Raw genomic sequence first — 15,712 nt, 5'->3', positions numbered from 1 at the left:
GATAAAATGTAGTCCTTTGGTTGCTTTAAAAAAAATTCTTAAAAAAAATAGAATATATAGCAACTTCATTTCTACTAGAGGCCCGGTGCATAACATTCGTGCGGGGGGGGGGGGAGGTTTCCCTCATCCCAGCCTGTGCCCTTTCAGAGTCCAGGAGCCTCAGGGGATGTCTGACTGACAGCTTAGGGCCGCTCACTAGCAGTCAGCTTGGCTTGTGGCTGAGCGGTGCTCCCCCTGTGGATGCGCATTGACCACCAGAGGGCAGCCCCTGCGTTGAGCGTCTGCCTCCTGGTGGTCAGTGTGCATCATAGCGACCGGTCATTCCGCCATTTGGCCGATTTGCATATTACCCTTTTATTATGTAGGATAATTGACATAATCTTCAGAAACTCCTGGATACTTTGGAGTAGGTGGGAAGGGGAGTCAACCTTTTCCATTTTAAAAGCTACCTGCATTCTTCCACAGCATAACATCCGACGATTTCCCTCTTGGCTTTGCTTCTGTTGTCACATCTCCTTCTGTGACTCTCCCCTGTTGTATTTCAGTACGGCCTTTGTTCTCCTCCAGCCTATATTATTGTACTTGTTTATTCTATATGAAAGCTAAGAAATTGAAATCAGAAGAGTACTGCCAACTGCTGCTTGCTAGTTTTGTGTGTTTGTATGTATTTCCCTATTTATTTTTAAATAACTTGACAATAACATAATTGTCCAAATTACAGGACAGATCTTGGTGTAAATGTTAATCACAGGATTATTTACAATAGTAATACATACACATCTGGCTGATAGCAGGCAAACAGGAAAGTAAATCATGATGTATCTATGCAATAGGAGGTCAGAGTTGCCTATAAATTATTACTGTTAATGTTCAGGGAAATGCTGAATGGGGGAATGGAAGCAGATATTGCTGTTCTGAAGTTAAAATTGGGCTTTGACATCATATCTAAGATGTAAATAGCAGGTTTTAAATTCCAGCTGTTTTACCCTGAGCAAATCACTTAACTTCTCTGTGCCTGCATGGTGGGAAGCACAATGAAATATTGTTTGGTTTTGAAGGATAAATATTGAAGGATATTTAGTAATCCTTCAATAAATGATAGTTCCATATATGTAATAAAAATGAGGCATTGAAACGACTAGGAAAAATACATAAAATGTTAGGTCTGCAGGTTATCGAATTATACTTTAATATAATTTTAAGAATTTGTTATGATCATGTATGTCCATTGGCCAACTTACAATAACTGACAAACAGGGTTAGGAGAGTAGCTCCAGTTAAAATTGTCCTGTCCAGTTTGAATATGTCAAGAACAGAAAGCCCTCCTCCTTTAATTTACAGTTACATTTTAGTAACAGATATTCATTTTTTTCAGTGCTCAGGCAATTAATATTAATAAAGTTCCTGTACATAAATAATTTTTGACACATAAAGTTGTTGCCCACTAATTATAATAAAATCCAAATGCTTTAATAGTCAATAACTTTCTAGGTTATTGTTGATTCTCTACACGTGTATTCTAGGTTGGGCTAAATGTAATAGTTATTTGCAACAAACTAGAAAGAAAAAATTAAATTCAAATCAAGAATTTGATGCACGCCTCCTGTCTCATACTTTCAACTCCTGCAATTTTTAAACTACGATACACAATTGTAGAAAGCGGCCTCCAATCTAGGAAAGCTGAATACAGCTGATACCGCTTTGCACTTTGTAGTCTCATGGCAACCGCGCACCTCACGTGGCAAGAAATGCAGGTGTGGTGTGGGTCTTACGTCTACTTAACCTGTGGTCCCGTTCTCCCAGCCCTGAAATGAGAAACTATACCGCTCTAGGCTTCACAGTCTGGAGCTTCGCTTCAGGTGGAGCGGAAATCTTAAAAACCTGAGTCTCGGCTTCCTCCCAAAGAAAAAAATCACTAGCCAGGTAACCTCTGCACCACGGTTTTGCAAAGGGCGGGCCATACACCGCCTGCAGCCAAAATCACCGAGAGAGGTTGTAGAAAATGCCGATTTAGTGGGGCTCTACCCTAGAATCAGAGTCTAAGTACCTAGGGGTGTGGCTTTGCAGTTTACGTTTTTCACATGCACTCCAGGTGGCTCTGCTCGTTCGCGCGCAAGTTTTGAGATCGGTGGGGCAACGCCCTCCCCTGAAGGGGCGGGGCCCTGCCACTGCCTGCCTTATCCTGGGGTCGGAGGCGAGCTACCTTGCCGCAGGGAGCCGCCAAATCTCGTGTGCGCCTCCGCACCGCGGGAACTAGGTGCCCGCCTCTCGGCTCCGCTCCTCTAACGCTGCGTCCTGCGCGCATGCGCGCCAGCGCCTTTCTGCGCCGCCGCGCCTCCAGCTGCCCTGGTTACCGTAGGTGTTTGTGAATTCCCTGCAGCGCCTGCTTCGCTGGAGACCTGAGGCGCCAGGCTTCAGTAGCGGTTCGACACGCGCGCGCCCGCCCGCCCGCCCGCCGGCGTCTCGCGGTCCCCGTTGGGCGGCTGAGCCGGGAGGGAGGATCTGCGGCCACTTCTCGCCCTCCTGCTGCTCTCTAGGGCGGGCACGCGGATAAAATGGCGAAGTGGGGGTAGCTGGCGCGGAACCTGAAGCGATGGGGCGCGCTCGCGGGGCGGTCGTTGGAGCCTCCTGAGGTGGGCGCGGGGTGGTTCGCCGCGGCAGTTTCAACTGGCGACCTCGGGCCGGCGCCTAAGAGGTCAGACCACGGACTCCGCGGGTCGCTGTAGGCCCCGCCGTGAGTCGGAGGCAATGGATGAACAGAGTGTAGAGGTGAGGAGGTTTGAGGAGGTTGGTGGTTCGTGTCCCCATGCTACCCGCTGAGTGTTTTTTTAAGCGGGTCGCCTTTCCCTAGTCCTCTCCGGTAGGGACGCCGCCGCCGCGGAGAAGCTGGCCAGGGGCGAAGGACGGCGGCGGGTGCTGCAGCCCCTGGTGCCCGTGCTCCGGCCGCTCCCGCAGGCAGGTGCTGCGCATCTTGGCGTGTTCAGGTTGTCTCCGCCCGGCACTCATCCCCACGGGGCTTTTGCAGACTGCAGCCTGTGCAGAGTAAAACTGCAGATTCATTACAGGGACGTGCCCTGACGCTCGCAACCAGTGCTTGTGATTTCTGCGCGGATCCAAATCTCCCTCCGAGTGGATAACCTTTCTTCCTAGCGGTACAGTTTTGTAGACTTCTGCCCTTCCTAGGTTGGATGAGCATATTCTCTGATTATCTGATTTGGCTGTAGTTTGCCAGAACAACCTTATTTTTTATTATACCTGGCACTTGTAAGCTCTGATTTAAAATTGTTGGGGTATTTACATAAAGGCCAGGGACAATTTTTAAAAAGATGGGCTATTGAACATAATTGTGTAATAATTGCCAAACACTGTATTAATTGTCGAAATACTAAAACACTGAGTCCTTGCTTCGTTCTTAGTAAGGGCAGCGATGTGACAGGGCTCTTTAAACTAGTTCACCCGATGGTGGTGTCGCCCCCACCTCCCTCCCCACCCCGCCAGCATCTGCACCGCACAGGTTCTTCGGGCTTGCAGTCATGATTAGACTCGCAGGTGAAAGTATTCTAAAGGCTTGGTAACTTGACCTTGGTTTTATGAGAGTTTTAATTCTCCTGCCCTATAAAAATGAACTTAAAATATCTAATAACCTACATTTAATTATAGCTGTTTTTCTTGTTAGTTACTTCCTAAATTGATTCATATGAGGCTTGTTGCCAAGATAATACTATTTCTCCTAATGTACGTGATCTTTTTTCCTTCCCAAAGCATTGGGAGAACTGCCACTAAAATTCTCAATAGGGTTAGACTCTCAGGCTCAAGTAAGTAGCTGCTTGGTTGCAGTATCAGGGCAGACATTCCGATTTCTGGATTCTGAGTTAGTTTCTTTAAGTAAATAAAAAAAATTGTTTTTAATCCTCACCTGAGGATGTTTTTATTGATTTTTTTAAAAATATGTTTTTATTGGTTTGAGAGAGAGAGGGGAAGGAAGGGGAGAGAGGGAGGAACATCATTTGAGAGAGATACATCCATCAGCTGCTGCTTGCCCTCTGCTGGGGGTCTAGCCTGCAACTGGGCATGTGCCCTGACCATGAATCAAACCCGAGACCCTTTGGTGCGTGGGAGGAAGCTCAGCCGAGCCACACCGGCCAGGGCTTTAGTGATTGTCCCACTTACTCATACATCCATTGGTTGATTCTTGTAAGTCCCCTGACCAGACTGAACCCACAATCTTGGCCAATCAGGATGACACTCCAATCAACTGAGCTACCTATCCAGGGCATTGGTCAAAGTGCACTGCTTTTAGGATATGTATCTCTTAAAAACTTATCATAGCAATTCATCCTCCTTGTGAAATGGCAGAGAAAGTAAAAAGTTCATATTGTTCCTTTAACCGTGTAGTTTGCCTTTTTTCCCCCTTACTGTTAAATATAAGCATTTTTTCTGTATCATTAAATAATCGAAGAAATATTTGTAGTGACTAATGTAATCTATGTTAACTGTGGTAATTAATATTTGGACCAGCCAGGTCCTTGCCATTATAATTAATGTTCAGTAAAAATATTTGTGCATTTCATATCCTTTCCTTAGAATAGGACCATTGTGAAGCTTAGATGCTCTGAGGTACTCGATCTTGGCTAACAAGTCCTGATATGGAATAAACTTAAAACTGAGATGTTATCAGCCTAAAATAAATGTAAATAAGCAAATTACTTTAATCATGCTTTTTACTCTTGATTCAGTAGCCTAACCTGGTGGACCTTACATCTTTTATTATTTTCAGAGCATTGCTGAGGTTTTTCGATGTTTCATCTGTATGGAGAAATTGCGGGATGCACGCCTGTGTCCTCATTGCTCCAAGCTTTGTTGTTTCAGCTGTATCAGGGTAAGCTGTACTTTTCTTTCCATATGCACTTAGCATATGTAGGATATATTGGTAAATAAAATGGTAAAAATTAACCATTTCCTTTATCTTTTCATTTTAGATTTTGTGTCCTTTTAAAAAAATGTCTTCAATGAATGTTCCTTAATAGAGAGACCATTGGTGTATGTTGCTTAGTACTGTGGAGATGAATAGTCATCAAATGATAACTGCCATGACATGTCTGGAAACCAAAATCCACTAAAATTCTAATATATTTACATTATTAAATCATTGTACATTTAACAAGTACTTACAAAGGGCTGGCCTGCATTGTGTTTGAGGTTGAGGGATATGAAGATAAATGACAAAGTGCCTGCCCTGAAGGAACTTAAATATAATAAAGAGAATGGACTTTGTGTACAGTCATAGACACTAACAAAATGTTGTGAGACCCAGAGGAGGGAGAGTTTATACTTGTTTGGCTATGTTTTCAGACTAGATCTTCAATTTTCTAGCTACACTTAGTTGATTCTCTCTTACTACCTGTTTTTTTGTTTGTGTTTTTTAATTTTTTGTTTGTTTTCTGCCCCCTTTTTTGTCCCCATAATTCTCTCTCTTTTTTTTATCCCTTCTTGATTTTCAGCATAAGTAGCTCTTTATGTTTGCCTACAATTATTGACTTTGTTTTGTCTTAAATTTTGCAGACTTTTAAAATCGGGTATAATTTACATACAGTAAACTACACATATTTAAAGTGTACAGTTTGATAAGTTTTGACAAATGTATATACCTCAGAAACCATCACCATGGTCAAGATAGTGAAAATATCTGCAATCCCCCAGTTTCTTTGTATCTCTGTGTAATGTCTCCTGCTTATCTGGTTTCCAGGCAACCATTGATCTGCTTTCTGCCACTATAGATATGTGTGGATTTTCTGGAATTTTTTACAAATGGAATCTTATAATATATACTCTTATGTATCTTTTTTTTATTCAGCAAAATTATTTTGATATTTACCTATGTCAAGTGTATAGTGTTCCTTTTTACTGCGCAGTAATAGCATTGTATTATATGCATATGCCATAATTTGTTTATCCATTCACATGTTTTATTGTTTTAAATGAGGTATAATTGACATTTAAAACATTATATTAGTTTCAGATCTGCAACATATTTCTACATTCAACATTTGTATGTATTTGTATATATTGCAAAATGATGACTACACTAACTAGTTAACATCCATCACTATACATAGTTACAAAATTTTTTTTTCTTATGAGGACTCTTAAGATCTATTCTCTTAGCAATTTACAAATATGTAGTACATATTATTAACCATACTATTAACCATAGTTATTATGGTTATATGTTAATAATATGGTAATAACATTATTATTATTATTATTATTAATAGTATGGTTAATAATAACATTATTATTAACATATAGTCACCATACTGTACACATTCACTTGTTGATGGATACATGGGTTGCTTCTAGTTTTTGGCATTTACATAGAGCTATGAGCATTTATATACAAGTGTTTGAATGAACTTCAGTTTTCATTTCTCTTGGGTAAATAATCAGGAATGGAGTATCTAGATCATAAGGTAGATGTTTAACTGTTTAACATATTGTCAGACTGTCTTCTAACATATTATCAGACTTTATCCTTTTACGTTCTTGCTGGTATGTATGAGAGTGCTAATTCCATATTAATGCCAACACTTGGTTTGTTCAGTCTTGAATTTTAGTAATGGTACCTCAACTTTCCCCTTAAGATCAGGAAAAAGACAAGGTTGCCTGCTTTCATTACTTCTATCCATTACCTTCTCTCCCAACCCTTAGTAACCACCATTCTTTAAGTTTCTTCGAATGTGACTAGTTAAGTACCTCATATAAACCCAATTATACAATATTTTTTTTAGTACTTATTTCTGGGCTCTCTATTGGTCTCTCTTTCAGTCTTCAATGCCAGTACAAACCTGTTTTGATTACTATGGCTTTGTCGTAAATTGAAATCAGGAAATTCAAGATAGTTTTGGTTATTTAGGGTACCTTGTGATTATTTTTGAATTTTAGATGGGGTTTTTCTACTTCTGAAAAAAGCACCATTGTGATTTTGATAGGAATTGCATTGATTCTGTAGATTGCTTTTGGTAGTATTGCCATCTTAACAATATTAAATTTTTTAATCCATGAATATGGGATGTCTTTCTAGTTATTTAGGACTTCTTTAATTTCTTTCAGCAATATTTTGTAGTTTTTCACATACAGTTTTTTCAATTCCTTGGTTAAATTCCTAGATATTTTACTCTTTATGATGCTATTGTAAATGTATTGTTTCCTTAATTTTCTCCTTGGAGTCTTTGCTAGTGTATAGAAATAAAAGTGTTTTATGTGTGTTGATTTTTGTATCCTGCAGCTTTGGTGAATTTATTAGCTTTAACTTAAGTTTCTTGTGAAATCTAGGATTGTCTACATATCTGATCATGTGTCATCATAAACATAATCTTATTTCTTTTCCATTTTGGATGCTTTTTGTTTCTCTTCCTTAATTGCTCTGGCTGAAATTTTCAGTATTATGTTGAATAGAAGTGCTGAAAGCAGGCATCCTTGTCTTTTCCCTGGTCTTAACAGAAAAGTTTTCCATCTTTAACCACTGAATATGGTTTGCTGTGGGTTTTTAAAATAAGGATTTTAGCCCTAGCTGGCTTGGGTCAGTGGATAGAGCGTTGGCCTGCGGACTGAAGGGTCCCAGGTTCGATTCTGGCCAAGGGCACATGCCAGGTTGCAGGCTCAATCCTCAGTAAGGGTGTGCAGGAGGCAGCCAATCAATGATCCTCTCTCATCATTGATGTTTCCCTCTTTTTGTCTCTGCCCTTATCTTCCACTCTCTCTAAAAATCAATGAAAAAATATCCTCAGGTGAGGATTAACAATCACAATAAAATAAGGACTTTATCAGTTGAGAAAGTTCCCTCCTATTCCTATTTCTTGAGTGTTTTTATCATGAAAAGATAGTGGATTTAGTCAGATGCCTTTTTTCCTTTGTTTTATTAATGTGATATATTACACTAATGGATTTTTGTATGTTGAACTGTCCTTGCATTCCAGGAATAAATCACTTGGTCATGGCGTATAAATCAAGAAAACTTGAGCTCAGTCACTTGTCTATTTCATGTGGTTAATAAGTGCTAGAACTAGGAATCAGACTGAGGTCTGAATACTGTCTAAAGCTTGTGTTTCCATTTAATGAGGGAGAGAAATCAGTTCTTCAGTTGATTGTGAAGGAATTACTTTAAAGATGTTTCTTTAATATTTCTTGTGCATTAATATTGTTCACTGGTTTTTACCTTGAGTTTTGGTTTGGAAGAAACATTGTTTCCCCCAAAGTATGAAAATTGCCATTCTTATTTTGTGATTAAGTTAGATTGTGTAATATGTACAAGGTAAAAATGCTACATATATATAGAAAAGGGAAAGGTCACTAGCTTGGGATAGGCAGGAAAGTTTTATGGTTATAATCAATGGATATTCTCATGTGAGAGCGCATAGAGAGAGGGACTGTATAAGCAAATAGACAGTCCTGATGTCAAGAGTGGTATATATTGCAACAATAGCCCTTTTGGATGGGAGAAGTATATTAAAAAAATATATTGGTCCCAACCTTTATAGAGCTTATTGTGAAGCAAGGGAGGGGAGACTACAACCACAATGAAGGGGGAAGTATAGGTTGCTGTGGTAGAGCATGGCAGTGGTATCTAAAATAGTCTATAGAGCAAGCATGTCGAACTCTCGGCCCAGAGGCCGCATGTGGCCCACAATGAATATTTTTGTGGCCCAGTCAATATAATGGTATGTAAGAAACATTCTAATAAAAATTTCATAACTTGATTTTTATAATATCCTGTTATACATAATTATTAATAAGGAACTACAACGTTCACTAATGGCTGATTACTATAATCGTGTTACATTCATTTCCCTTGCACGCCTTATATGCAGGCACACCATTTCTCTCTACAAATACTAGCAGCAAGTATTTTAGCAGCCAATTGCATGTCATTAGTCTTGTACTGACGTGTGTGGTGTGCGCAACGGGAAATATTTCGCTTTCTGAGAGCAAGAAAAATAGGTTTATTTGCGTTACACTTATTAATTTGTGCAATTATTCAGTGTCTGGTAAATTAATGTTCAAGAAAAATTAATTTTTATTAAAATGTTCTATTTTATGTTAACGATTACTTATTTATTTTAGCCCTTTGTATTCAGCATGTCTCTATCAAAATAAACCTATGTTTCTATGAAAATTGGAAGCTTTTGTTTTTTTTGTGGCCCACATAAACTTAAACCTTGTTTATTTGGCCCGTGCTAGCCTTTGAGTTTGACATGCTTGCTGGAGAGCAGTGGTTCTCAACCTTCCTAATGCCACGACCCTTTAATACAGTTCCTCATGTTGTGGTGACCCCCAATTTCATTGTTACAAATTGAACATAATTAGCCCTAACCGGTTTGGCTCAGTGGATAGAGCGTCGGCCTGTGGACTGAAGGGTCCCAGGTTCGATTCCGGTCAAGGGCATGTACCTTGGTTGCGGGCACATCCCCAGTAGGGGGTGTGCAGGAGGCAGCTGATCGATGTTTCTCTCTCATCGATGTTTCTAGCTCTCTATCCCTCTCCCTTCCTCTCTGTAAACAATCAATAAAATATATTTAAAAAAACAAACAAATTGAACATAATTAAAGCATAGTGATTAATCACAAAAACAATATGTAATTAATTATATATGTGTTTTCTGATGGTCTTAGGCGACCCCTGTGAAAGTGTCATTCGACCCCCAAAGGGGTCGCGACCCACAGGTTGAGAACCGCTGCTGTAGAGTCAGAAAGCTTTCTGAAGGAAGTTGCTTATAAACTGAAATCTAAAGGATGAGTAGGAATAAACCATTTGAAGAGAGGTATTGATAAATATCCTGGGCAGAGAGATACCAAATATATTCAAAGGTTTAACTTTGCTGGTTCCCCTAGGTTGAGAAGGAGGACTAGGCTAGGGAGGTGTGGGCTGAAAGCAGCCCTGGGGAGGTGCTATGACTTTAGTAGAGTTTTTTCAGGGGAAGAAACTTGACCCAAATTTTGTTTTTACCAAGGGACTGAAGAAATAATTTTCAAGGTTATTAAGAATGGAGGAATCCTCTTCCATGTATTTTCTTCTTCTAGCTTTATTTCTTTACTAGAGGCCAGGTGCACAAATTAGTGCATGAGTGGGGTCCGGCTGGCCCACCCCGATCAGGGCCAATGGGGCCGGGCCGGCTGTGGGAAGGGGCCACGGGCGATTGGCCAGCCAGCCCTGCCCCTGATCAGGGTGGGGGGGCTGATTGGGAGCAGGGCTGGCCGGCCCCGCCCCTGGTCGAACTCCCGATTGAACTCCTGGTCGAGGGGACAATTTGCATAGTAGGCTTTTATTATATAAGATTTTGCTGTGAGGTCCCTTTTCCCTATTGTCTAATTTTTATTGTCCTTTAAGGTTTCCTTGGCAATTTTATTTCTGAGTTAATTAATTGACTAAGTAAAAGTTTATGTTCTTTTATAAAAGTACATAGGGATAAACAGAAATATCAATACTGGAATACATTCATTTACCTCTGAACCAATTTGCCAGACTATTAAAACAAAAATATTTAACCATAAATATTGGGTTTTTTTGGAAAGGCATTCAGAAAATCTTAGCATCTCCTTTGTATATGGTGTGATACTGCTCCCTACTCAGTAATAATTACAGTGATTAAATTAATATAATTTGAGGTTTAGTGGAGACATTTTGCAGTTAAAAGGGTTTGTAAAACCTTTTCATAATTATGAGGAAGCAAAGTTATGTAGATGTTTAAAAGTTATTGAACTGTGGAACTCAAGACACAAAATGGTTTTGCTATATTGCTTATTCATATTTTAGGTCTAATTTATATCTATAATGTATGTTCTTCAAAATTAATTTGCTTTTCTAAAAAGAAATGTATTAGTACCTTAAATTTCCTTGGGGATTTTATGGTTTGTTAGTTAGTTAAACTTCCTTGCAGATTCTAGGGTAGGTTAGTTAGAAGTATGGTGGGTTAGTTAGAAGTAAAACCCTATGGTTTATGTTTGGAGATGGTAGTGACCATATCATTATTTTTGTGAAGATTATCCACATCTTCCCTCTGAGATCCAAATAGCCCTAGAATCACTTTCTTTCCTATGAGAGAATAGCTTCTTAACTATTTTGGGATGAGTTCTGTCCCTTTGAAAGTTTGTCCTGATCAATATGATAATGAGAGGAAGACAGTAGGTGTCTACTATTTCTATAAGTATCTTTATAATTAATGCAGGCACTAGAGAGTTAAACTTACTAAATTTGGTATATAAGTATTCAATATGTACAAATAAAAATAATGGTGTTTCTACAATCAAAGCTAATTTATTTTTTTGCCTCCTTAGCGCTGGCTGACAGAGCAGAGAGCTCAATGTCCTCATTGCCGGTAAGTGTTTTGCTATGATTATTTGTGTATTTGGAAAATAATAAGGTAATGCAGTTGGAGTGTGCCCTAATATTAATAAGATTCTTTCTGTAATCTGCTTCATTTCGCCTCTTTGTGAATACAGCTGAAAAGAAAATAATCTCTCTAGATACAGCATAAACTAATTTATCTTAGAATTATTTAGAAAGCATTAAATGGTTTACCTTATTTTAGAAAATCATGTTTAACTTAAAAAGGTTTCTGGTTTTAAAAAATCTTAATAGTATAGGTAAATATTTTTTAAAAGACTTCTTATTCTGTTATTCTTCACCTAGTCTTGTCATGAAATAACACTTATTATTGGGGTTGTTTCTAATCTTCTAAACATTTTTCTATCTGTGTACTGACATATCTACACTAATAAAAGAGAAACATGCAAATTGGTGTCACTCTGCTATGCCCACCAGCCAATCACAGTGACTATGCAAATTAACCCAACAAAGATGGCAGTTAATTTGCATGTGCAGGCACGGAGTGAAGACTGAAGAGGCTTGACTTCTCTGCTGCAGAGAAGCCAAGCCTCGCTGCGGCCGTAGCGGAGAAGCCAAGCCTCGCTGTGGCCGGACCAAAGGCCTGGGTCCCGGGTGCCGAAGGAAAACTGGTGCCAGCAGCCAAGGGAAGCAAGGCCTAGTGTGTGAATCTTCGTGCAGTGGGCTTCTGGTATATAAATAAAAGGCTAATTAGGCAAATTGTCGCTGCGGGAGTTTGACCAGGAGACTGGGAGTTTGATTGCTCACTATGACGTGTGCTGACCACCAGGGGGCAACGAGGGCCAGCCGGCAGCTGGGAGGCCCCAATCGACCCTGATTGCTGGGTAGGCCTAGGGACCCTACCCGTGCATGAATTTCGTGCACCGGTCCTCTGTGTGTGTGTGTGTGTGTGTGTGTGTGTGTGTGTGTGTGTGTGTATTTGTATTTTCTTGCAACACAAATGATATAGTACTGTTTTGTTTTTTAAATATAAAATATAGTGTTATCTTTCTTGATGTACACATGTCATTTAAATTTAAAAATGTTTGATTTATTTATTATGTGACCATATGTTATTTATTTATGCTTATATTGAGATACATTTAGATTGTTTCCACTTTTGGTAATTTCAAATTATGATGCCAGATTGTGCTGAAGAATAGGTTTTTACCGTTTTACATTCCTAATAAAAGATACAAAAGTGCCTTTTCCTCACATTCCTGCCAATATTGTATATTACCAATCTATCTTTTTTTGTCCTTTTGCTAGATGAAAATTGTATCTCTTTTTTTAAAATACATTTTTAAAATTGATTTCAGAGAGGAAGGGAGAGGGAGAGAGAGATAGAAACATCAATGGTGAGAATCATTGATTGGCTGCCTCCTGCACAGCCCCTACTGGGTATTGAGCCCACAACCTGGGCTTGTGCCCTGACTGGGAATCAAACCATGATCTCCTGGTTCATAGGTCCACAGTCACTGAGCCATGCTAGTCGGGCTAGAATGTGTTTGTCTTAGAAAATTAACTCAAATTCCTGAATTAAAAAAAAATATATATATATCTTCTCTCTAGTGCTCCACTCCAGATACGAGAACTAGTAAACTGTCGTTGGGCAGAAGAAGTAACACAGCAGCTTGATACTCTTCAACTCTGTAGTCTCACCAAACATGAAGAAAATGAAAAGGACAAGTATGTCCTCAATTTCTTTAAGTATTTTATATATTTTGGTACATGTTATTTTAATGAAACTATTTAAAGGTATTTTATTTTTTTTAGTTTTGTAGGTGAACACAGATAGTTTTCATTTGATGTTGTGTGGGTATCACTATTTGGAAATATCTTTCTAACTCTTGAATGGCTTCTTTTATCAGAGGCTTTCATAAAAGGTGTGGAACTGCCACAGTTGCTGATGTGCTAATAATCTCTCTTCTTTGCCTCTTGATGCCTACTGGCTCTCCTTGGGTTTGCTGAAGTTGCCTATAGGTCATTGATTAAGAATTGTTCTGATAAATTTCCTGTATTTTAAAAGATGTATCCTAAATTTGGTGGTGTGGAAATCCTGCTAAATTAGCCTCCAGACAGTATCTAATCTGCTGTTTCTTCATACTTTCACTGATTTTCTATTGGATATTCATATTACTTACAAATGAGAATATAAAATGTAGACCTATTTAGGTATTTTCTCTAAGCTTAATGATGAAGAGAACAAATGCAACACTGTCTCTTTTAAAGGCACACTGTTTAAAGGCAAGAGGAAACTTTTTAAAAAATATATATATATATTTTTATTTCAGAGAGGAAGGGAGAGGGAGAGAGAAACATCAATGATGAGAGAGAATCACTGATCAGCTGCCTCCCACATGCCCCCTGCTGGGAATCGAGCCAGCAACCCCAGGCCTGTGTCCTGACCAGGAATCGAACCACGACCTCCTTGTTCATAGATGGATGCTCAACCACTGAGCCACACTTGTCAGGCTGCAAGAGAAAACTTAAAAAAAAATTTATTGTGGTAAAATACACATAACATTACTATCTTAACCATTTTTAAGTGTACAGGTCAGTAGTGTTAAGCATGTTCACATTGTCACCCAACTAATCTCCACTAGGGCTGCCATAATAGAGTAGCATAGACTGGGTGCCTTAAACAGTATTGGAGGCTGGAAGTTCAGGGTCAAGGTATTGTCATGTTTGCTTTCTGGTGAGACCTCTCTCCTTGACTTGGATATGGCTTTTTCTCTCTGTGTTCTTACATGGCCTTTTCTCTGTTTGCATACACTTTTGGCATCTTTTCTTGTCAGGACATCAGTCCTATTGGGTTAGGCCTCTGCCCTTATAACCTTATTTAACATCCTGAAAGTCTTTGTTCCAAGTACAGTTACCTTAGGGCTCTCAACATAGGAATTTGGGACATGGCGAATGCAGTTCAGTTAATAACCATGTACATCTTCATTCCTTTGCATGTAGATCTCCAACTTAAGGGAAAATGTTTTATTTTATTTTATTTTTAAATTTTTTTTCTTGATTTCAGAGAGGAAGGGAGAGAGAGAAACATCAGTGATGAGGGAGAATCATTGATTGGCTGCCTCATGCATGTCTTCCACTGGTGATCAAGCCCATAATGTGCCCTCACTGGGAATTGAACCATGACCTCCTGGTTCATAGGTCAGTGCTCAACCACTGAGCAACACTGGCTGGGCTATTTTATTTTTAAAATATGGAATGCTTCATGAATTTGTGTGTCATCCTTGTACAAGAGCCACACTAATCTCTTCTGTATTGTTCTAATTTTAGTATATGTGCTGCCAAAGTGAACATGGGAAAACTTTAAAATTGAGTTGATTTTTCAGAAGGATCTGGTATTACTTTGTGCAGTTAATCACGTGTCTTATTGTTAGCATTGACCGCATGTAGGAAAATTATTTGTGCGTACATACATGCTCATGTAGATACAAACACATAATCTGATTTGTCCAGAAATGTAGTAGCAGGCTAGAATTTATTACCTATAGCAGTAGTTTTCAGTTGGTGTGCCGCAAGAATTTTTTAAATGTGCAGTAGCTGACTATTTAGTTAGGGGCACTGACCTGTTTTCCCCTACATTGTCAAATAAAAAAATTACAACAGCTAACATAATAGTAACAATAACCGTTCAGTGTGAATAAATCAAAACTATACCTATTTTTTCTGTCAGAGCAGCAAAAAAGAAATTTTTTGGTGTGCTGCAGAATTTTAGCAATTTGTGTGCCATGAGATAAAAAGGGTTGAAAATTTCTGATCTATAGTAATATTGGGAAATGATGTTATATTTGTGCTTTATTCAAAAACTAGTCTGTATTTTTCATGTGATTTCAAGTTCTTATAGATTAATGAAAACAGTATTTTAAGAAAATTGTAATTCTTTAGCTTAATTTGCAGAAGAAACTATGGAACACATTTTATATTGTTTCCTGAGATATAATTGTTTAAAATTGACCAACCTGTTTACCCAAACTTAGGAATTTGTTAAGGTAATTATTTTCCAATTTTAGTTTAATTTATAACTGTATTTTCTTTTCATATTATATAGATGTGAAAATCATCATGAAAAACTTAGTGTATTTTGCTGGACCTGTAAGAAGTGTATCTGCCATCAATGTGCACTTTGGGGAGGAATGGTGAGCAGAACAAATTATTTTTGCTTATAGACTAAAAGCACTGAAATACTTGTTTGATTTAGATAAGAAAATAATATTTTACTTTGTTTATAGAATGAAAATTAAATTATTTTGCTTTATAGCAGAAGGTATCATTCCTTCTGTTATGTCAGAAAAACAGCCTTTGTGGGAGATTTTGA

At 38.7% G+C, this 15,712-nt stretch overlaps 1 protein-coding gene and 1 non-coding gene across 11 annotated transcripts in view; one reads left to right on the top strand and one right to left on the bottom strand.

Moving 5' to 3' along the window:
* The first annotated feature begins 2,432 nt into the window (after positions 1-2,432).
* The window catches only part of TRIM37 (tripartite motif containing 37), an 88,122-nt gene continuing 74,842 nt past the window's right edge, over positions 2,433-15,712 (top strand). For 7 of the 10 annotated variants that reach the window (XR_002830925.1, XR_002830926.1, XM_023759615.1 and 4 more), the window contains exons 1-5: positions 2,579-2,769; positions 4,778-4,879; positions 11,331-11,371; positions 12,952-13,068; positions 15,446-15,533. Coding sequence is in view for 8 of the 10 variants with exons in the window: in XM_023759615.1 (XP_023615383.1) it covers positions 2,749-2,769; positions 4,778-4,879; positions 11,331-11,371; positions 12,952-13,068; positions 15,446-15,533 (369 nt within the window). In the remaining 2 variants the exon portion in view is untranslated. Of the gene's footprint in view, positions 2,770-4,777; positions 4,880-11,330; positions 11,372-12,951; positions 13,069-15,445; positions 15,534-15,712 lie in introns of all 10 variants that reach the window. The other 3 variants (XM_014461694.2, XM_006095627.3, XM_023759617.1) reach the window with 3 other exon arrangements.
* On the bottom strand, positions 14,588-14,692 carry LOC111827397. Its single transcript, XR_002830937.1, has one exon. It is a non-coding gene; the product is annotated as a U6 spliceosomal RNA (small nuclear RNA).

The sequence above is a fragment of the Myotis lucifugus genome, unplaced genomic scaffold (genome assembly GCF_000147115.1).
Source record: "Myotis lucifugus unplaced genomic scaffold, Myoluc2.0 scaffold_158, whole genome shotgun sequence".
Lineage (NCBI taxonomy): Eukaryota > Metazoa > Chordata > Mammalia > Chiroptera > Vespertilionidae > Myotis > Myotis lucifugus.
This window is presented reverse-complemented; position numbering and strand designations above follow the sequence as displayed.